The sequence below is a fragment of the Oryza glaberrima genome, chromosome 1, assembly GCF_000147395.1.
Source record: "Oryza glaberrima chromosome 1, OglaRS2, whole genome shotgun sequence".
Lineage (NCBI taxonomy): Eukaryota > Viridiplantae > Streptophyta > Magnoliopsida > Poales > Poaceae > Oryza > Oryza glaberrima.
In genome coordinates this window covers 5,205,790-5,229,306 of record NC_068326.1, presented here as the reverse complement: position 1 = coordinate 5,229,306, position 23,517 = coordinate 5,205,790, and the positions used below count along the sequence as shown (strand labels likewise).

At 43.1% G+C, this 23,517-nt stretch overlaps 2 protein-coding genes and 2 pseudogenes across 2 annotated transcripts; 1 reads left to right on the top strand and 3 right to left on the bottom strand.

Annotated features, from left to right (window-relative positions):
- Positions 1–271: 271 nt before the first annotated feature.
- On the bottom strand, positions 272–2,139 carry LOC127774221 (WAT1-related protein At5g64700-like). The gene is made up of 3 exons (XM_052300485.1): positions 1,911–2,139; positions 1,742–1,804; positions 272–1,386 (listed from the first exon to the last, which is right to left on the bottom strand). The coding sequence occupies exons 1-3, from the start codon at positions 2,081–2,083 to the stop codon at positions 492–494; spliced, it is 1,131 nt and encodes a 376-aa protein (XP_052156445.1). The 5' UTR covers positions 2,084–2,139; the 3' UTR covers positions 272–491.
- Positions 2,140–5,911: 3,772 nt separating this feature from the next.
- Positions 5,912–7,775, bottom strand: LOC127774243 (WAT1-related protein At5g64700-like). The gene is made up of 4 exons (XM_052300497.1): positions 7,568–7,775; positions 7,392–7,454; positions 7,177–7,293; positions 5,912–7,061 (listed from the first exon to the last, which is right to left on the bottom strand). Exons 1-4 carry the CDS (start codon positions 7,738–7,740, stop codon positions 6,287–6,289), a joined length of 1,128 nt encoding a protein of 375 aa, XP_052156457.1. The 5' UTR covers positions 7,741–7,775; the 3' UTR covers positions 5,912–6,286.
- A 7,460-nt stretch (positions 7,776–15,235) lies between these two features.
- Positions 15,236–19,447, bottom strand: LOC127774232 (WAT1-related protein At5g64700-like; annotated as a pseudogene).
- Positions 19,448–20,560: 1,113 nt separating this feature from the next.
- LOC127774192 (peptide-N4-(N-acetyl-beta-glucosaminyl)asparagine amidase A-like) lies at positions 20,561–22,686 on the top strand (annotated as a pseudogene).
- Positions 22,687–23,517: the final 831 nt, after the last annotated feature.

Genomic DNA, 23,517 nt, shown 5'->3' with positions numbered 1-23,517 from the left:
GAGGGAGTAAATCAGTCTACAAACACAAATTGCATAAACACTCTTAGGTTCTGTATTCCTATTTTGGATCTTTCACACGTGTTCGCTGGGGAAACTACTTTAAATTCTTGAGAGGACGACATCTCGTTATTTGCATGTCGCTTAAAGGGCAATGAACAAATTTGAGAAAATTCAACAAGATAAATTAATATGTAATATATCACTTCACAAATACACAAGGTAAAATTTAATTTCTACATATTACAGTGAAAAAAAAATGACAGTGAATACATGTAGGTGTAGTTTAATTTTTTTATTGTAGCTTGTAAAAAATGAACTTGAACGTGCATGTTTGTAGAGTAATATATCACATGTCAATATATTCTTCTCATTTTTTATTTAATTTTTAAAAACTATTTAAGTGATATGCAAACAACAAGAGAACGTATGCTTCAGAGTTTAAAATCCACTCCGCTGCCACGGTTGCTGGTGCCTGCAAGGCTGCAAGCTAGTTAGACTTGTTGCTCTAGCGACACCAATCTCCCATGGTGGAGTTCGCTGCCACTATTGCTGGCGTCTGCATCTGGCGCAGCCGCAGCGGCTTCTTTCTGTTCTACGGCGGCGACGGTGGGCGTGGCGGTGGCGAGCGTGAGCTTGTCCTGCTCCTTGCTCTTGCCCCACAGCACGCTGTAGAGTCCAGCCACCATGAGGACCCCGCCGACGACGCTGCCGGCGTGGACGGTCTCGCCGAGGAAGAAGATGCAGCAGAAGACGGTGAAGACGAAGGCGAGCGGGGTGGACATGGCGAGGAACACGGGCCCCTTCTTCTCGATGCACCACGCCATCAGGTAGAACGCCACGGCCGTGACGACGACGCCGGAGTAGGCGACGGCGAGGAGGCCGGTGTCGAGCCGCAGCCTCCACGCGGCGGGGTCCCGCGCCGCCGCCGCCGCCGCCACCGCCAGCGACTGCGCCGCGCTGATCACGCACTGCCACGTCGTGGCCAGCAGCTTGTTCGGGTACTCGCGGAGCACCGGCGCCATGAGCATGGACCAGAGCAGCCACGTCACGTTCGACAGCAGGATCAGCACCGTCCCCACGATCCACCTCGTCCTGCCGCTCCCGCTCGCCGAAGCTTCATGGCCGCCGCCGGCGAACACGCGGTGGTGGATCAGTGGGCTTATCGTCGGCCCGGTGTACAGCGCGATCACCAGCACGCCGGCCAGGCACAAGCCCACGCCGGCCGCCTTCGCCGAGCCCGACAAGCTCCTCAGCCGGATCATTTCCTGCCTTAATAGGAGCGCCAAGAAGAAGGACATCACCGGAATCGAGCTGCCTGCCGCCGATGCCACCGTCGACGTGGTGTACTTGAGGCCCATGTTGTACAGGTTTAAGGTCCCCGTGCTCCTGCAAATTTAATCGAATCGAAGTAAATTTCATGTATGTTCATTAACCGATTAGCTCAAAAATCCCGTAAATAGAAGGTAAGTTTGTCGATACAAAATGATGTATTACCTGCATATTCTAATGTACGACGCCGTTAACTTTTTATGTAATGTTTGACCATTCATCTTATTAAAAAATATATGTAATTGTCATTTATTTTATTGTGACTTGATTCATCATCAAATGTTCTTTAAGCATGACATAAAATATTTTCATATTTACACAAAAAATTTGAATAAAACAAATGATCAAATATTAGTCAAAGAGTTAACGGCGTCATACATTAAAATACGGAGAGAATACAACTGTTTTTTACCCAAACAGAGCACAGAGGAAAAACTTGATGAACAATCTGAGCGACATCGGTGGCGCGTTTCTCCTGCATGCAAACTCAAATTCTCATCATTCTGCAGATGCCCCAAAAAAGAGTATTGCAGAACAGCTAGCAGCTAGCTAGCTCTTCTTGTTCTTGATTGATTGGTTACCTCTCAAGAACGATGGCGAGAGGCAGCAGTAGTACGGAGGCAGCTGCCTGGCGGTAGAAGATGAAGATGAAGGTGTTCATCCCCTGGTTGAAGGCTGCCTTGGAGATAATGTACATGCCAGTGTAGATCAGCTCTACGATGACGATGACGACATAGGGCGTTTTGGCACCCATGGCTTGCACGTTACTTCTGCTGCTGAATGCTGATCCTGAAACAGGATAGGGTTCCAGTGCCGCGCAGTGCGAGACATGGTAAGCGAGGGCAAGGGAGCTGGCCTTATATAGGCTGTTTTTGCGAGTACGGGCCGTCCCGGGAAATTCGTGGATATATCATATATGGTTCCAGTGTGAAACAGAACCATATATGGTTTCAATTTTAAACTCTCTAGGTAATGTTCCCTCGTTATTTGCATATCACTTAAATAATTATGAAAAAATTGATGAAAATTGATAAGGCTGTATTAACATGTGATATACTCCCTCCGTCCCAAAAAAAAGACAAACCCTGGTTTCTGTGCCCAATGTTTAACCGTCCGTCTTATTTAAAAAAATTATAAAAAAATTAAAAAGATAAGTCACACATAAAGTATTAATCATGTTTTATCATCTAACAACAATGAAAATACTAATTATAAGAAAATTTCATATAAGACGGACAGTCAAACGTTGGCACAGAAACCCAGGGTTTGCCTTTTTTGGGATGGAGGGAGTATGCCTGAATCTGGATATATATGGTTCCAGTGTTAGAGATGATAAGAGTGCTAGGGAGCTAGCCATATATAGGCTGTGTTTAGGTGAGTGGTAGATTTTGAGAAGTAGTGGGTGAGAATCCGGCTGACGAGAATCAATCTAGAGAAGTTAAAAAAAAACTTAGCTTTTAGCTATTAGTTTATTTTTTGAATCTGAATGAAATCTGAATTATTTGAAGGAGCCGAAGATTTTCGAATTGTTGCGGTTGTCGGATACTCCTTCAAACATAAATATAATCCACTAGTTCTCACATGGTTTTACAGAAGATGTTTTAGGAAAATAGAGTATTTCAATTCCGTGGAAAAAAAATCCTAGGAAGACATTTGAAATAAGGAATCAAATTATATCCTTTTCTTTTATGAAATGGACAATCATATACATGTTTTCTTTGGTTTTGAAAGAAAGTTAACAAAAGCTCTAACCTTTTAAAAAAAATCCTTTGAGTTTATCTCTCTCATCTTATTATTATGTCCTTTTAAAACGACCCTTATTTTTATGTCCTTTTAAAACAACCATTTACTTTTTTGTAATACTTTATTTTGCACTAGCTTCCATTGCTATCAAAATTCTATGTTTTTTTAAATATTTCTCTTTTCCCCCTATACTTCCGGGTTTTTTAAACCCTAGGTTTGCGGTAGAAGGCCGGGCTGATGTTTTCTTCTCTGGCTTTCTCAAGCATTTTCGATTGGTTTGGGCAGACACTGTCCTATTGCTTCCTCATATTTTCATTTTCTTCACTTGAAAAAGATTGATGTGGATAGGTTAGTGCCAATTAATTAATTAGTGAGACTTTGGTTCACATTTTTCTCGCGCTATATATACGTACGGTTGTCCAATTAAGGAGCGTGCAGCTTACATTTCCAAAAAAAAAAAGGGCTACGGCTTTAGAGAACGCCAGCTGATGATCATCTGTAGCTCCTTGTTAGTAATTTGCACTATTGTACGTACAACGGTTACGGTACCAGAGGAAAAAAGAACTGGCGTATATGATGGATTTTAAGGCCTTATGATATCTATGCCCATTCTTTAATTTGCACATGTCCAAAAAGTCAAAAATAGTTTTTTTTTCAGATAATTTACATCATGTATTGCTTTCATATATCCATTCCATTCCCAAACTTTAGACACTGTTTGAGAGAGCATCCAGGACCTAAAATTGCTCTAAGAACCTCCAAAAGTGACCTAATATTGCTCTAAGAACCTTCAAAAGTGATCTAATATTGCTCTAAGAACCTCCAACAGTCTAGCCCCTTTATAAAGAATACAAATTCTCGCTTTAGATTGCCTGGACAGAGTAGCTACAGAATCTATACTCTTTTCAAAGACTTGAAAAGTGATCAATGGTGACTCTACTATACCACCCATCACTACTGTTTTATGGATCCCATAATGAGTAGTTAGACTTATATCGCTTTTCTAATCCCAAATCATCAAACAATGAAGATTTATTTAAATTGATGTAATCCTTTTACGCGTTCGCGAAAAAGATATGAAAAATATGACCTAAAGATTTTACAATGAAAATAATTTAATTTAAAAGCTAATACTTTAAAGTGTATTATGAGATTCTCATTTTCAATTCCCGTTACAATACACGTGCATTCAGCTAGTTCACAAAGAAACAAGTAATCAGAAGCTAGCTAACCTTACTTCTTCATATTCTCACCAGTTAGGTATTCATCATATTATAAGAATATGATAGCATATAATTACACAGCATGCTTACTAAACATAGTCAAAGGTGTGCTTAATAAATTGATGGTCACACTATAGACCAGGTTTGGGGAAAAAAGTGCATGATAAGTCATATGGTTGTAATTATAGTAATGGAATAAACAATAGCCTAGTAAAGTATGAGAAATTTGGGTAAACTGTGGAAGTGAACCAAATGCCATAATCGTCTTGTGTCGTTATCTTATATTTTCCCTGTGCTTGGAAAATGACTTCATGCACTAGACTTGTCTTAGACAGAAGCGATTCAATCTATATATAGTATAGTTTAATGCCATGTGACACCTATTGTGGTGGCACATTGCGTACCACTGATCTATTTATTAAATGAATTATAAAAAAGAAGCCGGCACACATTTATTTTGAAGGCATAGACGCTCTCTCTCGTGGCCCGATCTTTTAGTGGGGGATAACTCATGGCTACCAAGCATAACAAGTCCAGAATGCCGTGCAATCACTACACCACAAACTATGTTGTACCAACCGTGACGTGCGGTTGATGATCCCTATAACGCAAACGAGAGAACACTGCAAAAATAAGATACGATACAATCTAAATATTGAGAATAGATAATTAAATACAAAGAAATAGTTATGATTAAAGTGGTAGATCTAATCGACCGGGAAATCAACACACCAACTATTGGGAGCTCTTAATCTATAGTCACCGACTAATCGAGCGAGAACTAGAGACAAGGTGAATGGCACTTGGCAAAATTCAACTAAACAAGACCCAATTGTTCTAGAGGATGTATATAGATATTTATAGAGAAAAATAGAACTAGAGTTAATTACTAATTCATGAAGGTGGAGGGGGCCATTTTCAAGATGAGCCTAGTCTACTATAAGGCCCAAGGCCCAAGTTCGGTTGTAGCAACAATACTGTCTTGTGTTAATGATTCCCGTTGACTCGAGATGAATTTGGATATAATACTGGATGCGTTTGAAAGGTGATGAAATAAGCTTTCCATCAAGTCCAAGATCACTCAAATCGGAGTTAGCATGAAGATGCTAGATCCGTTTGAAGTCAGTGCTATCTCCGAAAGCCAAATTGGACTTGGATTTGGAATTGTCATTAGAACGTAAGAAGCTATGTGCGTATCCGATGAAATGATGTCCTCATCACAAACTACTCTAATTATATATGTCAGACATAGGGAAAATGAGATGTTCTAGGCTATGTTTGATTAATTGTAGTCAAATTAATATAGTTTCTTATATAGTTATCCGTCTATTCATCTCTACATTTTTTTTCAAACACATTATAAATGTAGACACTCGTAACGCTGGCATACTCAACTCTATGAACACAAATTGTACAATACTATATCTACGAGCACATTCGAAATTAAGATAGTGCCAATATATTTTGATATATCATCAATATATTAGTATATGATGAGCTTGCCCAAGAGTTCTACAGCAAATTAATTCGCGTTATTTTCATTTGTGTATGAGAAAAATGCTCGTTGTGTTAAGAGTCTTGGAGATCTACTTTGCCTCATGCTACGAACAGAAGCCAGGGGAAGCAGGAGCACGCACGCATCCTCCCTCCCAAGCTTATATCGATTTTTTACAGTAACTTTACAGCTCTTAAAAGAGGTTTCAGAAGAGTGAAGACATACATTTTCTACTACAAAATTTGATATTTCTTGATGCTTTCAGTACTAGAAATCATGAAAATTTTCACTTACAAGAAAAAATATTTACAGTTCTCGAGAGGTACCAACTGCCAAAAGATAATAGATTTGGTATCTCTTAATACTAAAGGCACCTAGAAATATTAAATTTTACACTAAAAATATGGCACCTATTGATATTTTTCAAAGACTATAAAATCACTCTTAATAAGGACCATAAAATTTCTCACTTTTTATTATGAGTGATACTTGTTGCTCAGGCGATCGAGGCCAATCTCTCCTGTTCGCTGTCACTGCTGCTGCTGTCTGCAGGAGCTGGTACTGCAGCGACCTTCTTTTCTTGCTGTTGCACGGAGGCGGGCGTGGGCATGGCGGTGGCGAGCGTGAGCGTGTCGTGCTCCTTGCTCTTGCCCCACAGCACGCTGTAGAGGCCAACCACCATGAGGACCCCGCCGACGACGCTGCCGAGGTGGACGACCTCGCCGAGGACGAAGAGCGCGCAGAAGATGGTGAAGACGAAGCTGAGCGGGTTGGACATGGCCAGGAACACGGGTCCCTTCTTCTCGATGCACCACGCCTGCATGTACAGGGAGGCGCCCGTGACGGCGACGGCGGAGTAGGCGACGGCGAGGAGGCCGGCGTCGGGCCGCAGCCTCCACGCGGCCGGGTCGCGCCCCGCCGCCGCCGCCGCCAGCGCGAGCGACTGCGCCGCGCTGAGCGCGCACTGCGCCGCCGTGGCCAGCAGCTTGCTGGGGTACTCCCTGAGCAGCGACGCCATCAGCACGGTCCAGAGCGACCACGTCGCGTTCGACAGCAGCATCAGCAACGTGCCTTTCACCCACCTCGTCCTCGTCGTCGCCGATGCTGATTCATGGCCGCCGCCGCCGCCGCCGCCGAACGCGCGATGGTGGTTCACGGGGCTTATCGCCGGCCCGGCGTACAGCGCGATCGCCAGCACGCCGCCCACGCACAGCACCACGCCGGCCATCTTCGCCGCGCCCGACAAGCTCTTCAGCCGGATCACTTCCACCCTGCAACCATGAACGCAGATCAGTATTAATTACTCATTTGATCATTTCAGATAGTAAATCAATGATCAGCGTCAAGAAATTGATTAACCAGAGATGGATGATTGATTGAGCTCGCCTTAATAGGAGTGCAAAGAAGAAGGTCACCACGGGAATCGAGTTGGTTGTCGCCGAGGCCACCGTCGGGGAGGTGTACTTGAGGCCCAGGTTGTACATGTTTAAGCTCAGTGTGTTCCTGCAAATTGAATCGAAAGCCAAGTTAATCAGACGCATCTTCTATGATTTTATTGATCCAAATTAAATCATGCCTGCACCATTGCTGTCTAATCTTACCCAAGCAGAGCATACAAGAAAAGCTTAGTGAACAACCGGAGCGACATCGGTGGTGCATTTCTCCTGCAATATGCATGCTCAAAATTTAGCCTGACTGACTCTAATTCTTCCCTTCTTTTGCAATATTATCGGAGAACCAAATGAGGAAAATTCAGTACAGTTGATCGATCGGTTACCTCTCAAGAACGATGGCGAGAGGCAGCAGCAAGAGAGAGGCAGCTGCCTGGCGGTAGAAGATGAAGACGAAGGTGTTCATCCCATGGTTGAAGGCTGCCTTGGAGATAACAAACAGGCCTGTGTTGATCAGCTGTATGACGATGACGATGACATATGGCTTCTTGGCGTCCATCGCTCAGTACGCTTTGCTTCTTCTGAGCTCTGAAACTGAAAACGGTTTCAGTGTGAGACAAGTGAGACAGTATAAGGGGAACATGCCATTATATTGCTAGCCCTTGCACTGTTGCACCGCTGATGTTTCAGAGGAAAAAAAAAAACATTTCCCAATTCAGAAGCATTGCTCCTTTCTTCTTTGAGTAAATCCCTTGTGTACACATGAAAACTCACCTAATCTCTTCTATACCCTCCAATTTTACACGATCCCCTCTGTACCCCTAAAATTTTGCTTTGATCCCTTCATGCCCCTTCCGTTAGGTTTCCTTCATTTTCACGTTATATGTGGTTCCTAATGTCTAAAACACCCCTGTAGATGGAAGAGTGCCAGCTAGAGTGGCAGCAGGAGGGAGATGGCCGGCGATGCCCGCGCGGCAGGAGGGGCGGCGGCCGGCGGCCCACGCGGTGGGAGGGGCGGTGGCTGGCGGCCCGTGCGGCGGGGGCGTGGTGGCCGGCGATGCTCGCGCGGCGGGAGGGGCGGTGGCGGCGTGACGGCGGCTGAACGACGGCGCACGCGGCGGGAGGGCGGTGGCCGGCGACGCCTACGCGGCGGGAGGGCGGCTGGATGACGGCGCCCCGCGCGGCGTGACGGCGGCTGGACGACGGCGCGCGCGCGGCCGGAGGGGCGGTGGCCGGCGGCCCGTGCGGCGGGAGGGCAGTGGCCGGCGACGCCCGCGCGGCGGTAGGGCGGCTGGACGACAGCGCCCCGCGCGGCGTGACGGCGGCTAGACGACGGCGCGCGCGGCCAGAGGGGCCGTGGCCGGCGCCCCGCGTGGTGGGAGGGCCGCTGGACGACGACGCGCGTGGCCAGAGGGCAGCGGAACGGCGGCGCGCAGAGGCCGTTCGCGTGGAAGAGGATGCGGGAGAAGGAAAGGGGAACTTTAGTTAGGGTTGGCAGGGGTATTTTGGTATTTTCTAAAAATACTGACAACACAATACACGGTTTGAGCAACGTATCTAATGGAAACCTAACGGGAGGGGCATGGAAGGGATCAAAGTGAAATTTCAGGGGTACACAGAGGATCGTGTAAAATTCGAGGGTATAGAAAGGATTATGTGAGTTTTCATGTGTACATAAGGGATATAGTCTTCTTCTTTCCCTTTTTCTAGTTTGTATAATATTGATGTGGTTAGGTTAGTGTTAACTACCTCAATTTTCTTAATATGTAATGTAAGTTGACTTATTAGATATATATGTCTGATCATTTGTCTTACTATTTGGTGGTAGGGTTCACATCAGTGAGTATTGCATCGTGGCAATATAGAAAGCTTGGAGTGTTGCTTGCTTAAGAAACCAACTTCAGAAGACCCTATGGAACGTCTTTGTTTACACCCATCGTTTCCATCTTAATCGAATTATTACATAAAAACTTGAAATAAAATTAGTGCTACCACCATCCCAAAAGGAAAGCAATTCTGGCTATGCACCCGACAAGTATTGAGGTAGGGGTACAATTGTTTTTTTGATAGTAGGGGTACAATTGTTAAAGCAAGCCATTTTGTTGGTTATAGATGGGAAAGTATATATGGTGGAAACCACATCTTATATGGAAAATTGGAAACTTTTTTATAAAAGTTTTCAAAAAATCTCAGACAAATCACATACCTAGGTAATATGTAAATAAACAGCCTTACAAAGTTGTATGGACAAACTCAACTTTGTTAATGAGATATAAAATTAACAAATAAAACTATTCCTATTTTTACCATTTCTCCTATGTTTCTTAATTTTATGTCTGACAAATGAAGTTGAGTTTACACTTGAAACTTTATATGGTTGTCTAATATTGCCATGTAAAAGTTTTTCAAACTAGATTTGTTTAAGAAATGATTGAAAACTTTTATAATATTAAAAATGATATAAAAGTTTTCAAAAAAATTGAAAGTATTTCCACAAATAGCTAAGGTAATATTATACAACCATGTAAAGTTCCCAGAATAAATTCAACTTCATTTGTGTGATATAAAATTGAGAAACATAGAAGAAAAAGACAAAAAAAACATGAATAGTATTTTTTTTGTTAATTTCCTTTCTCATTACCGAAGTTAAGTTTGTTTATGCAATTTCGTAAGGTTGTTAATTTATTTGCGTATCACCTATATGTGTGCTTGTTTGATATTTTTTAAAGAATTTTTATAAAGAAAAAAGTGTTTAAGTTTTTACTTAAAATGTGGTTTGCACTGTATATTTCCCTGTTTTAGATATCCTTGTTAGCAAACGGAGTAGCGGTGGCACCATCGATACAGCTAAAAGGGACTGGAAAGTATAGTCTTTCTTTTCGATTAGTTTTGAAACTTTGTTAAGCTACCTTACTAGTATATCCATGAATAATTATGATGTCACCATCTAGGATAATAATTAATATGATGTCGAGGACTAGGAGAGAATGTCATGAGAATTTTGATGATGTGGAGCCAAAAAACAGATGATAGACAAAATAAAGGATGTTGCGTGCTCATTAGCAACCGTTTTATTAACAGATGATAGACAACTTAATATCATATACAAACATATCTATCTATTATATACTAAAAGTCCATTAAACTTTCTTAAAACGCTCTCAAAACTCTATGTGGCATCTAAAAACGCTCGATTTTAGCTTGTTTTCTCGACCGCTCACATATCGCCTCATCCCAACAATGCGATGCTCGCTTGCTCCATCGTATACCTCCTGCCAGCTCGATGCCTCCAGCAAAGGCGATGACAAGACCCCACCCCTCCTAGCCCCTTCTTCCCTCCACGCTCCACCCCAGTGAGGGTGATCTTCGGGGTCTCCTTCCTCATTCCTTGTGTGTTGTTTTCCTCGACCCCTCTTTCTTTGCCATGGTGAGATGTTGGTGAGCCTAGATTCCCTTTCTTTCACCTCCTCGGCAAGACATCGACGCCACTTTCTTCCTCCTCGCTAGCGGACCGAACACCTGATCATAGTAAAATCAATGAGTCTCATATCTTCATCAGATCCAATACAAGCTATTACTAAAAAATTCCATGGGTTTGAGTACAAAGTTTAAAGTCACTAGTAGAAAGTTTTAATTTTCTTAGCTAAAACATTCAAAATTAATTTTGAAAGTTTAAGGATTTAGATACATTTTTTTTTATATTTTAGTTGAAAGTCTTAAATTTTGAATTGAAAGTTCATTCATTTTAGCCACAAGTAGAAAGTTTTAGATTGAAATGTTTGCAATCCGAGCTCAAAGTTTTGAGCCACAAGTAGGAATATTTTAGTTTTAGATCGAAAGGTTTCCAATCCGAGATTGAAAGTATTAGATTCAAACGAGAGAGTTTGGGAAACTCTAGAATCTAGATCTAGGTTTTGGACATCGGACATAAATGGAAAACACATCACGCATCACTTCCGCATTAGGCAAGATGAGCAACTTCAACTTTGGGTTGAGTAGAAAAGTTAAGTGGTTGATGTTGGCACATCCGTGTCAAACATCAATTCCGTAAATGAACTATTTGTCAGGTGCTATATGACCTTACTTCTTCGTCTTCTTCATATTCGTACCAATTAGATATTCACTAGATACTTCTCACAATCTCCAGGTGCCATAAATAAGGCCTTGGTCTTTCATCCTTCTTTTCTCCGTTCCTTAGAAAATGACTTTGTGCATGGAGACTTATACATGTAGTAGGGACTACATGTGATGCAGTCTGATACATGGTAGTTCAACGGAATGCAATCCACGTTGTTGTGGCATATTCTCATACCACGTATTATTGATTTATTAATTAAGTTGTAGAAAAGAAGTCACCGTGCACATTTGATTTTCAAGGGCTAGAAAGTATGTACTACTTTTTATGGATGTCATGTAAAGGAAAAAATGAGGTTATCTAAATCATGTTTGATTAATTAATTATAGTACTCCAATGAAAGTTGTATACAAGAAATATAATGCACATGTTTTTGTCAGTATATAAGCCCAAGACCTGTACAACAAATTAGTACACGTCTATTTTCAGCCATGTATATAGATATGTCCATTCAATTTTCATGGGAACAATCAGATGATGAGGAAGTCAACAATCAAAAAAGTACAATCAGTTTGAAGGATGATACTCCTATAATTAATTATTAATTAGTACTGAAATTGCAAATCTATATTAGGAATTCAAGAACGTTCCTCATTCTAGACCACACATAATCAAATTAAAAGCAGTTGGATTGTGATAGGGATGGGAACGAGAATACGGATATATCTATAATCCAACCATATTCAACCATGGCAGTTCAAACAAGAATATGTGTGATATGCATAAAATCCAACGGTATTCGAATCCACAATTTCAATTCAAAAGTTTCAAATACATATTGATTCAAGACGGATTGAACTTGCTAATTATTAATATTAAATTTTAAATTAAATTAAGAAATACCATGTTGAGGGTCCAAATGGATACATAATATTCATTAATTATGAATTTGTTGAAAAACCTAAACTTTAGAGTTCATAATATTTTATTGAACATAAACTCTCGGTACAATCTACAACCATAAAGTCATGATAACATAATACATATGATCAGTGCATCTTTCTAGTCTGGGTAGTTGATTAATTAGTACTACCTCCGTTTCAGGTCATAAGACTTAGCATTGTCCACATTCATATAGATGTTAATAAATCTAGGTATATATATATATGTCTAGATTCATTAACATATATATGAATGTGGACAATGTTAGAAAGTCTTATAATATGAAATGGAGGAAGTATATATCTTTGTAATAATATAAAAATAATGATTTGCTCATATAATAAAATATTTTTTTCCGGTTCGAGCCATGCCACTGCAGATCCCATTTTTTTTCATTTGTTTCACTTTGACACCATTGATGCCATAAGAGGCAAACCATGGTCTGGGAACAACATCAAAACCTTAAAAAGAAACATGCATAAGGTTAGCCTACCCGTGACAATTATGAAGGCAAATGGTTAATTTATCTCGTGAGAGATGGGAGATTCAAGACAAGGTTCCCCTCATGGTAGGCCTGCACACGGGCCACCCTTGGGCCTTGCGCTTAAGTTTTCAGTTGGAAAGATTAACCCAAGTTCCAAGCGTAATGGCTAATTAGCGCGTGCGTGTTATCAGCGTAACCGGCGCGTGTTTCTGGCCCACGCGGCCCATGCCATCGAGCAACCCCTCTCTTCCTCATTTTTTTTTCTTTTTCTCCTTTCTTTTTCCGCCGTCGGGAGTCGGTTTTTTTGCCGATTTTTTCCGTGGTTTTTTATTTAGAAATTGAATCTTTCATCTCTAATTTCTGCTAGTTTTAAATTTGAATTGAATTTTTTTTAAGATTTGAGTTGAATGTTTTTCAGTTTTAAGATGAAAGTTTTTAAATTTGAGTTGAACGTTTTTTCATCTGAGATGAAAGTTTTTAAATCTGAGTTGAAAGTTTTCAAATCTTTACTTAAATAGTTGAAAGTTTTTAAGATTTGACATGGAAGTTTTTAAGTTTTGGATGAAAGTTTTCAAATTTGAGTTGAATGTTTTTGAATTTGAGATGAAAGTTTTTAAATATGAGTTGAAAGTTTTCAAATATTTAGTTGAAAGTTTTTAAATTCGAGTCGAAAGTTTTCAAATCTTGACTTGAATTTTTCAAATCTGACTTGAAAATTTTTCAAATCAAGATTTAAAAGTTTCAAAATATGAGTTGAAAATTTTTAAATTTAAGTTCAAAGTATTCAAATCTTGACTTGAAAATTTTTAAATCTGTGTTCAAATCTAGACTTGAGAGCTTTCAAATCTTAGTTGAAAAGTTTCCAAATCCGAAATAAATCTGAGTTGAAAGTTTGTTTCAGTCAACTAAACAAAAGAAAAAAACAAATGGTGGCGAATATAACGACGCTATTAGGAAAAAAAAAGAGCGCTAAACGCTATTAGCGGTAGGAAAGTGCGCGCCGCCTCCAGATCCTAGCACGTATGCACGAAACAAAACCCCCCCAGTTCCAAGAGGCTATGGCTAGCTCGCGCGTACGCGCGAGGACGCTAACTCGCGCGCACACGGGCCTCCGCCGACAACGACATCACTAATCCTAACAATTAGCATTAATCATGGTGATTTGTGAGAATGCTACAGTAATTTCCCAATAAAAAAATAAAAACAATTGATTTTGTAAATTTTCAAAATACGATTTGAAAGTTTTTCAAAAATATTGATTTGAAAATTTTCAAATCCGAGTTAAAAGTTTTTGTATTTTGAGCTGAAAGTTTTCAAATTTGAGTTGAATGTTTCAAATTTCAGTTGAAAGTTTTTAAAAGCTGAGATAAAAAGTTGAATGTTTTCAAATTTAAGTTGAAAGTTTCAAATTTCAGTTGAAAATTTTTAAAAGTTGAGATGAAAAGTTGAAAGTTTTCAAAATTTGACTTCAAAAATTTCAAATTTTGAGTTGAAAGTTTTCAAATCTGAGTTGAAAGTTTCAAATTTCAGTTGAAAGTTTTTAAAAGTTGAGATGAAAAAAGGAAAAAAAAAAAGAAACGTGGCTGTGCTAAAAAAGAAAAAAAGAAAAGAAAGAAACACACGTACTCCGTATGGGCTTTGGGCTTTTGGCAACTTTTGGCAGCGTACGCGCCAATTTGCATTTGCCAAAAAACTGTATTGAGTTTTACATGTTTTCAATTAAAATAATAAATAAACATAATTAATATTTAATTTCAAAAAATAAAGAAAAAGTTCTAGTAAGTCAGGCTATTCAAAGTTAATCTCACAGCCTAGCCCGAATTTAAACGGTATACTTCATAGCATCTGTAGGTTGTAGCACATCAAACCAATAAGTGGTATGTGGGCCCGCTACTAATATATAGGCCCATCATAGCATCACGGTATCGATCATCTTCTTCAGCATATCATACTTGTGCTTCACAGACTTAACTATCATTGGAGGACACACCCACCTACGGTGGCCATGGCCACTTAGGGCAAGTACTATGGGCATCCAAGCACAATCTCCTAGATACCACATAAGCTAAAATAGTGAGGTGGAGGAGAGAAGAGATGAGAGAGATAAGCAGCCACCTCTCATGCAAGAGGCAACCACTACACAAAATTCAAAACAAAAGGAGAGAGGGGAAGAGTAGATTGGGCAAACAAACATTAGGGCTATTGTATTAGAATTAGTATAGATGTGATATATTGTACATGTTACCTCTACATTTATTTGTTGATGATGTGGTCAAAATTAGATGTAACATCCACCTCTTTTATAAAACTTGCCCTTACATAGCTTTGCGCACTATTTACGGTTATATAATTTTCTATTTGTAAAGGTGAAAATTCAAGTTACTCCATATATTTGTGAAGTGGTATATCAATTATCACATACCCAAAGAAAAGAAAAAAAGAACTATACTAGAGTATAGTTACTACTATACGAGAGTATAGTTACTTGGATTCACCAGACACTGTTTATTTCTTAGTTCTAAGACTCCGAGTTCATTTTGATGTGTATTTGTTCTAGACTTGTTGATCTGCCGACGCAAATCTCCCCTGCTGGTGTTTGCTCTCATTGTCACTGCTGCTGCTGCTCTCTGCAGCGGGTGGTGCAGCAGCGTCTTCTTCCTGCTGTCCGGCGGCGACCGTGAGCGTGTCGTGCTCCTTGCTCTTGCCCCAGAGCACGCTGTAGAGGCCGGCCACCATCAGGACCCCGCCGACGACGCTGCCGAGGTGGACGACCTCGCCGAGGAAGAAGGAGGAGCAGAAGATGGTGAAGACGAAGCTGAGCGGGCTGGACATGGCCAGGAAGACGGGCCCCTTCTTCTGGATGCACCACGCCTGGAGGTAGTAGGAGACCCCGGTGACGGCGACGGCGGAGTAGGCGACGGCGAGGAGGCCGGCGTCGAGCCGCAGCCTCCACGCCGCCGGGTCCCGCGCCGCCGCCGCCGCCGCGAGCACCAGCGACTGCGCCGCGCTGAGCAGGGACTGCAGCGCCGTGGCCAGCATCTTGCAGGGGTACTCGTTGAGCAGCGGCGACATGAGCACGATCCAGAGCGACCACGTCACGTTGGACAGCAGCATCAGGAGCGTCCCCGTCACCCACCTCGCCCTCGTCGCCGCGCCACTGCTTCCGCTCTCTGCGCCGCCGCCGAACGCGCGGTGGTGGTTCAGGGGGCTTAACGCCGGCCCGGAGTGTAGAGCGCGATCACCAGCACGCCGCCGAGGCATAGCCCCACTCCGGCCACCTTCGCCACGCCCGACAAGCGCCTCAGCCGGATCACTTCCAGCCTGCACACATGCATGCATTCAGATATATTCATATCAGATCGATCAACTGCGCGCATGCATTTTTCGGTAGCAACGAGCAATTTTACCGTCCAATATTTAATACCTCGAGGTAGCATATTTGCACAAAAAATTTTGGTACTTGAAGGTACTAAGTACCCTCGAGATACCAAATTTTACGCTAGAAAATATCTTAAAATACTAAAGTTTTGTGATACCAAATGTTGATAATATTATCGCTCTACAAACATAAATGAGATTTACTCTGGTCCAGCAAAAAGTAGGTACCGGTACCTCACGGTACTGAGATCCAATGATCGGAAACGATTTGGTACTATAATTTACCGGTACCTCGATGCACTACAAGAAAACGGAATGTCCTTGGCGGGCTAATTATTATGTTGGCCGACCGCCAAGTAAATACAGCTACATTTTAAGTGAGCAGGACATTCCGGAGCAAATATGTACTTTCATGTACTTTTATGTTGGGGAGCAAATCTTTTTCCCTTATTTTTCTTAATTTTATATCTCACAAATGAAATTGGGTTTACACTTAAAACTTTGCATGGTTGTCTAATATTTTCTTATAAAAAAATTAAAACTAGAATTTTTTAAAAAAATGATTGAAAACTTTTATATCATTGAAAGAGAAAAGACAACAGCATGAATAGTGTTTTTTTTGTTAATTTTGTATCTCATTAAAAGTTGAGTTTGTTTATACAATTTTGCAAGGTTTTTTATTTGCATATTACCTACATGTGTTCTTGTTTGATTCTTCTTTTAAGAATTGTTATATAAAGTGTTTAAGTTTTCACTTAAAATGTGGTTTCCACCGTAAATCAGCTAAAAGGGATAGGAAAGTATAGTCTTTCTTCTCAATTAGTTTTGAAACTTTGTTAAGCTACCTTACCAGTATATCCATGAATAATGATATGATGTCACCATCTAGGACAATAATATGATGTCTAGGACTAGGAGAGAATGTCATAATAATTTTGATGATGTGGAGCCAAGAAACTGATGATAGACAAAATAAAGGACGTCGTATGCTCATTAGCAACCCTTTTTAAAAAGAGATGATAGATAGCTTAATATCATATACTCTCTATGTTTTATAAAAAATAAAGTAGTTGACTTTTAATTTGACCATTCAACTTATTAAAAAAATATAAAAACACCATTTATTTTCTTGTAACTTATTTTATCATTAAAGAAATTTTTAAGTATGATATGTTTTAGCATACTTACAATATCTTTTAATAAGACAGATGGTCACACGTTATTTCAAAAATCAACAGGGTCATCTATTTAAAAATACATAAATAGTACTATCTCTAGAACTAAATTGTTAATTATACTATAGACAACTTGTTATACGAGGTTTATATAACTAAATCGTTGATTACCCTATAGACAACGTGTTGTACGAGGTTTTCTATATATTGTATAGATACAACGTGAAAAGGTTGGATCCATGGACCAACATGATATGATCGACCAATGCACGCGTGGGTGCATATGCATATGCAAGATTTTTTTTTTTTTGAACGGATATGCATATGCAAGAATACAGTGCTGATGGATTTCAGTTGAGACGATCTCATCGAGCAGCTGCTGATGCTATATTGCTATGCCGGCAGCGAAGCAGCGCACAACTTGAGAGCTGAGAGAGCACGGAAAAAACATGATGCTCCTACGAGAGCAGAGCAGCTGATCGAAATGTAACAGCCACATGCGGCGCACGTGCGAGATTAAGATTCTGTTGGCCACGTTAATTTGGTCATGGATCTGCCCGTACATCGACTGCGTTTGTTTCTCCGCCTGCCAACACTGAACCTCTGAACCTCTTCCATTTTACTGCCCCCATGTATGACGCCGTTAACTTTTTGCTCAACGTTTGACCATTCGTCTTTTTCAAAAAATTTATGTAATTATTATTTATTTTATTGTGACTTGATTCATCATCAAATATTCTTTAAGCATGATATAAATATTTTCATATTTGCACAAAATTTTTAAATAAAACGAATAGTCAAACATTGGTCAAAAAGTCAACAGTATCATACATTAAAATACGGAGAGGGTAATAATTATTCCACTTGGAGAAGAAAAGACAACAAGATAACAAAACAACATGAGCTATTAGCATATGATTAATTGAGTATTGATTATTTTAGACTTAAAAATAGATATTTTAAAATAATCTTCTTATATTTTTTTTTATAAAAACAATGTTTAACAATTTAAGAAATATGTGCCAAAAAAACAAGGGATTTCTTTCTCATCCGAACGAACACAGTAATCGGTGACTATACTCTGTACTACAAACTTACAACACGCATTAAGCATCTGCTCAGGTGTGTTCTTTACTCCATATTCGCAAGTTCTACTCTCTTATTTTTCACGCGCGCGCTTTTTAAATTACTAAATGGTGTGTTTTTTAAAAAAAGATTATATAAAAAAGTTGCTTAATAAAATCAAAATAATCCATTTTCAATTTTTTAAACTAATATTTAATTAATTATGCATAAATTCGTCACTCTGTTTTACATACAAGGAGAAAGTATTTTTAACCCCCTTAAAAGAACACACCTAGGAGTAGTACCATAACACTAGCATTGTTAGCTTATCATGAATGCGGAGAAAGGCTAGCAATGCTATTCATGCCCTGATAGAAATGGGAGAGGATCCCATCTCTTTCTAAAAAAACAGCTAACAAATTTACAAAAGTAGAGTCTTTCTTTTCTGTAAATTCTGGAATCTGTTTATGCTATCATTTCTAGGAGAGGATATGATCCCCTCTCTTTGTACAAAGAAACAGCAACAAATTAAGTATGCAGCGATGAGATCGTGCTCACCTTAGTAGGACTGCGAAGAAGAAGGTCAGTACGGGCACCGAGCTGGCTGCCGCCGATGCCACCGTCGACGAAGTGTACTTGAGGCCCGTGTTGTACAGGTTAAAGCTTATTGTGTTCCTGCAAATCAAATCAAACCCAAGTTAATGACACGCGTGTTTGCCCATCCAAATCCTGCCTGCAGTGCTGTACTGCTGTGTCTACTCATACCCAAGCAGAGCATACAAGAAAAGCTTGGCAAACAGCCGGATCGACATCGGCGGCGCATTTTTCCTGCATGAAAGCAAGCTCAAATTTAGCAGAATCTCAATCTCTCTTTTATCAGCTACCCAGGCTAACCGATCCAAAAAAGAATATTTCAAATTTTCAATACAGCTATAGTAGATTAGATAGCTCTTCTTGATCGATCGACCGGTTACCGTTCGAGAATAATGGCGAGAGGCAGCAGCAGGAGAGAGGCAGCTGCCTGGCGGTAGAAGATGAAGATGAAGGTGTTCGTCCCATGGTTGAAGGCTGCCTTGGTGACGACGAACAGGCCAGTGTAGATCACCTGTATGATGATAGCAATGAAATATGGCTTCTTGGCATCCATGGCTTGTACGTCAGCTGCTGCGAACCCTGAAACCGAATACGAGGCAATGCTTTTGCCCTCCTTTCAAAAAAAAGAAAGAAAAGAAAGAAACAGAATACGGCTTCAGGGTGAGACGAGAGACGATCGAGAGAGAGTGCAGAGTCTTATATAATCTGCTACCTCTTTGCAGTACAGTACTGTTGGCTGTTTCACACTTGCACTTGCACAAGCCCAGCTGATGTTTTCAGAAGAAAACTGCTATCTTTTCTTTAAGAATGGAATCCATTCACAAGGTATGCTAAATAAATATTAATATTTCGTCGTGGATCATTTTAAATTAGGATAAATCCATTTGACCTTCCCTCAGCTGGTCACGTGCCAATTTTGTCCGAGAAAAGAATCTACAGTACCCACATGGCATACTCTCTTTTTATTTCTCTTTTCCTTTTTTATCCTATGTATCTATAAAGCTCATCCCCGGCAATTAATGCTAATTCTTTTTCTCTCATAAAATTACAATCACTTCTCTGTCGAGATCCCCTCCAACATACAAAGTTGAGCGGTCTCGCTCCACAAATTTCGTTGCCAAGCTCCTCCTAGATTCTAACATGACAGGCCATCCAAATAGTTGCGAAAAAATTGACAACATAAATCAATATGAGATATACCATTTTACAAACATACAAGTTAAACAAAAGAAAATTCTGACTAGCACGTACACTATTTACATTCATATTTCTTATTTTCGTTTCATACTTGTATGCGTTGAATCTGAAATTATGTTTCTGAAGTAATATATCACATGTTATAATCAATGTTGTCAAGAAAATTTTAAATTTTTGTAGCTATTTAAATAGCATGTAAGAAACGAGGACTTTTCCTTAAGAAGAAAAAAAAAACTCCCCTTTTTCAAAACATGATTAGTACTGAATTTTCACTGTGCGTTCAAAGCTCACAAGGACCAACTTACAAGTAAGATTTTTGTTCCCTTGTACCTAGACACGAAAAGATGATCACCACTCTTGAACCAAATCTGAAGTTTTGAACCTCGCGTGGCAGTGAGCTCCACACTACACAGTAGTACAGAGTACACACGCTATACGCCTCTCCTTGTTCTGCTCGACGACCGGAGCCATGTCCCGTGTTCACCTCCTCCTCCTCCTCGTATTTTACATCCCAGCCGCCATTGCTTCTCGTCGAAATCTCCGGCTGTCCCCCGCCGACATCGCCGTCCCCGACGCGGCTGCGGCCGACACGCCGACTACCTACTTCGAGGTGGACCGGCCGCTCCGGCCGCCTCCGGGGAGCTCCGGCCCATGCTCCACCCTGCTCCTGTCCAGCTCCTTCGGCTTCACCTACACCAAGCCACCGGTCACCGCCGCGTACTCCCCGCCCGATTGCCTCGCCGCGGCGGGCGGCGGCGCGCCGGCCATCTCGCTTGCTGTTCTCGAGTGGCGCGCCACCTGCCGCGGCGTCCAGTTCGACCGCATCTTTGGAGTTTGGCTCGGCGGCGTCGAGCTCCTCCGCAGCTGCACGGCGGAGCCGAGGCCCAATGGCATTGTGTGGTCCGTCTCCAAAGACGTCACCAGGTACGCGTCCCTCCTCGCCGCCGGCAACTCCACCCTCGCCGTCTACCTCGGCAACCTCGTCGACGACCAGTAGACCGGCGTGTACCATGCCAACATCACACTGCATCTTTACTTCGGCCCAACGCCGGCGAGGCAACCGGCGCCGGCCACGGCTCCCGCCGACATCATCGTCCCCGTCTCGAGAAGCTTGCCTTTGAACGACGGGCTGTGGTTCCAGATCCAGAACGCCACCGACGTCGAGTCGGCGAGCATCGTGCTGCCGTCGAACACCTACCGCGCGGTTCTCGAGGTGTACGTCTCGTTCCACGGCGACGACGAGTTCTGGTACACCCACACGCCGGACGGCAACGGCCCGTTCCGCGAGGTCACCGTCCTGGTCGACGGCGACCTCGTCGGCGCCGTGTGGCCGTTCCCCGTGATCTTCACCGGCGGCATTAACCCCCTCCTCTGGCGGCCGATCACCGGCATCGGCTCGTTCAACCTGCCGACGTACGACATCGAGCTGACGCCTTTCCTTGCCAAGCTGCTGGACGGCAAGGCGCACGAGCTCGCGTTCGCGGTGACCAACGCCGTCGACGTGTGGTACGTCGACGGCAACCTCCACCTCTGGCTGGACCCGATGACCACGGCGACGACGGCGAGCCTCGTCAGCTACGACGCGCCGCGGCTAGCCGCGGTAAACACGAGCCACACGACGGCGTCGCGGTTCGACGGCCTCAGCGAGCGGTACTACTACCACACGACGGCGAGCAGGCGCATCTCCGCCGCCGGGTGGGTGGAGTCGCCGTCGCACGGGAGGATCACGACGAACGCGACGCAGACGTTCGCGTTCGAGAACACCTACGCGTTCGCCGGCGACGGCAGCGCCGAGACGGTGAACCAGACCACCGTCGCCGACGCGGCCGTCTCGGCCACCGACCTCGCCGGCGCCGTCCTCTACTCGCGGCAGGCGCACCACGACTTCCCGCTCTACGTGGACATCGAAGCGAAGACGTCGCCCCACGCCGCGGACGTCACGTACACGGTGGCGAGGGAGTACCGCGAGATGGCGATCGCCGCCGGGAGGTGGCTGTCCTCCGGTACCCCGCCGCGGCGGTACTCTCTCCGCGACACGCAGAGCGGCGCCGTCGACGTCGAGATGCGCGACGGGAACGCGGTGTCGGCGACGTGGGGCACGCGGCAGACGTACAGGCTCGAGGCCACCGACGGCTGCTACTTCAGGAACGTGACGAGCAGCGGGTACAGCGTAGCGTCCGACGAGTCCGACGAGGTTTGCTCGGATTCCCAGGAATATCCAGCCGGTGGCGCCGTCATCGGGGCGCTGCCGCCGGCGGAGGCGGCGGCGGCGGTGACAGCAAGCGCCGACGAGCTCGTCAGGAAGTGATCACTACTAATCGCACACTGGCAGTGGTAGTTGGTGGGGTATAGCCTGCCAAACCAAAATTATTGGTGAGCTCAAATGCGAAGCAACGGACAACAACTGGATCACGAGCCCAAGTTCCGATTCGTTTTGTTTCATGCAATTTATGGGCTTCACACCACGCGCCGAAGTTAGGTCTGGTTTGGAACGTTTTTTTCTGTTTTTCTACTACCTGAATCAAAACTCAAACTTGACTTTGGATAAAGTTTCATGTAAAACCTGTCTACGGCTGCATTAGAAATTTGGTAGAAATCGCAACGGATCAGATATATCATATACAAATATCTACCCTGAAAAGGCGTGCATGCAACCGTACTCTACGTATATATCCCGTGCAAGTTGCTCAATTGATCCGCCAGTGCGGCAGGGCCAAGAGAAAATGGAAGGGATATCGAACCAAAACCGCACACCTCACTGTCCTCATCCGAATATCCACCTCCAGAGAGACCGACACGCGGGCCCCACCTGCCATAGACAGACCTCACCCCACCACTTCGGGACGTTAGGCGAGACGTCGCGGTCGGACAACATACGCGCCACAGTCGCCCCCCGGGCCCACGAATCCGGGGGCCCACCCGTCAGCGAGGCCCGCGCGCGCCACGTGGACCGGGCCGGACCGGGGGGGAGCCTGCTTGGCCCGAACCATATCAGAGGAGGAGAGTGACAAGTCAAGTTTGTTTGGTTTGCCTTGCCTTTGCCTCCGGTTGGTGCGAGGCAGCCATCGTCGAGCCCCCCGATCCGCAGCGCCGCAGCTACGCAGATTTGCGCTGCGACGATCGAGCTGGACCGACGAAAAGGAGGAAATGTTTTGGCATGGTTTCCCCTCCTCGATCGCGCTCGGCGCGTCGGGCTCAGAGAAAGGCTGGAGAGAAAACGAGGTACAGATCGATCGCAGCCATGTCTCCTGCCCGATTTATGTCGGGAATCGCAGCTTCAGCGACCACTGATTCGTTATTCAGCGGCTAAATTGTGTTTTGTGTACACACGCAATTAAGCCAGATAGGTGCAGTTTCAACCTTGTTTAAGAGGGCACAGTTGACAGTCTCATCAAAATCTCTACTTCCCTTGGGTACAAAAAAATG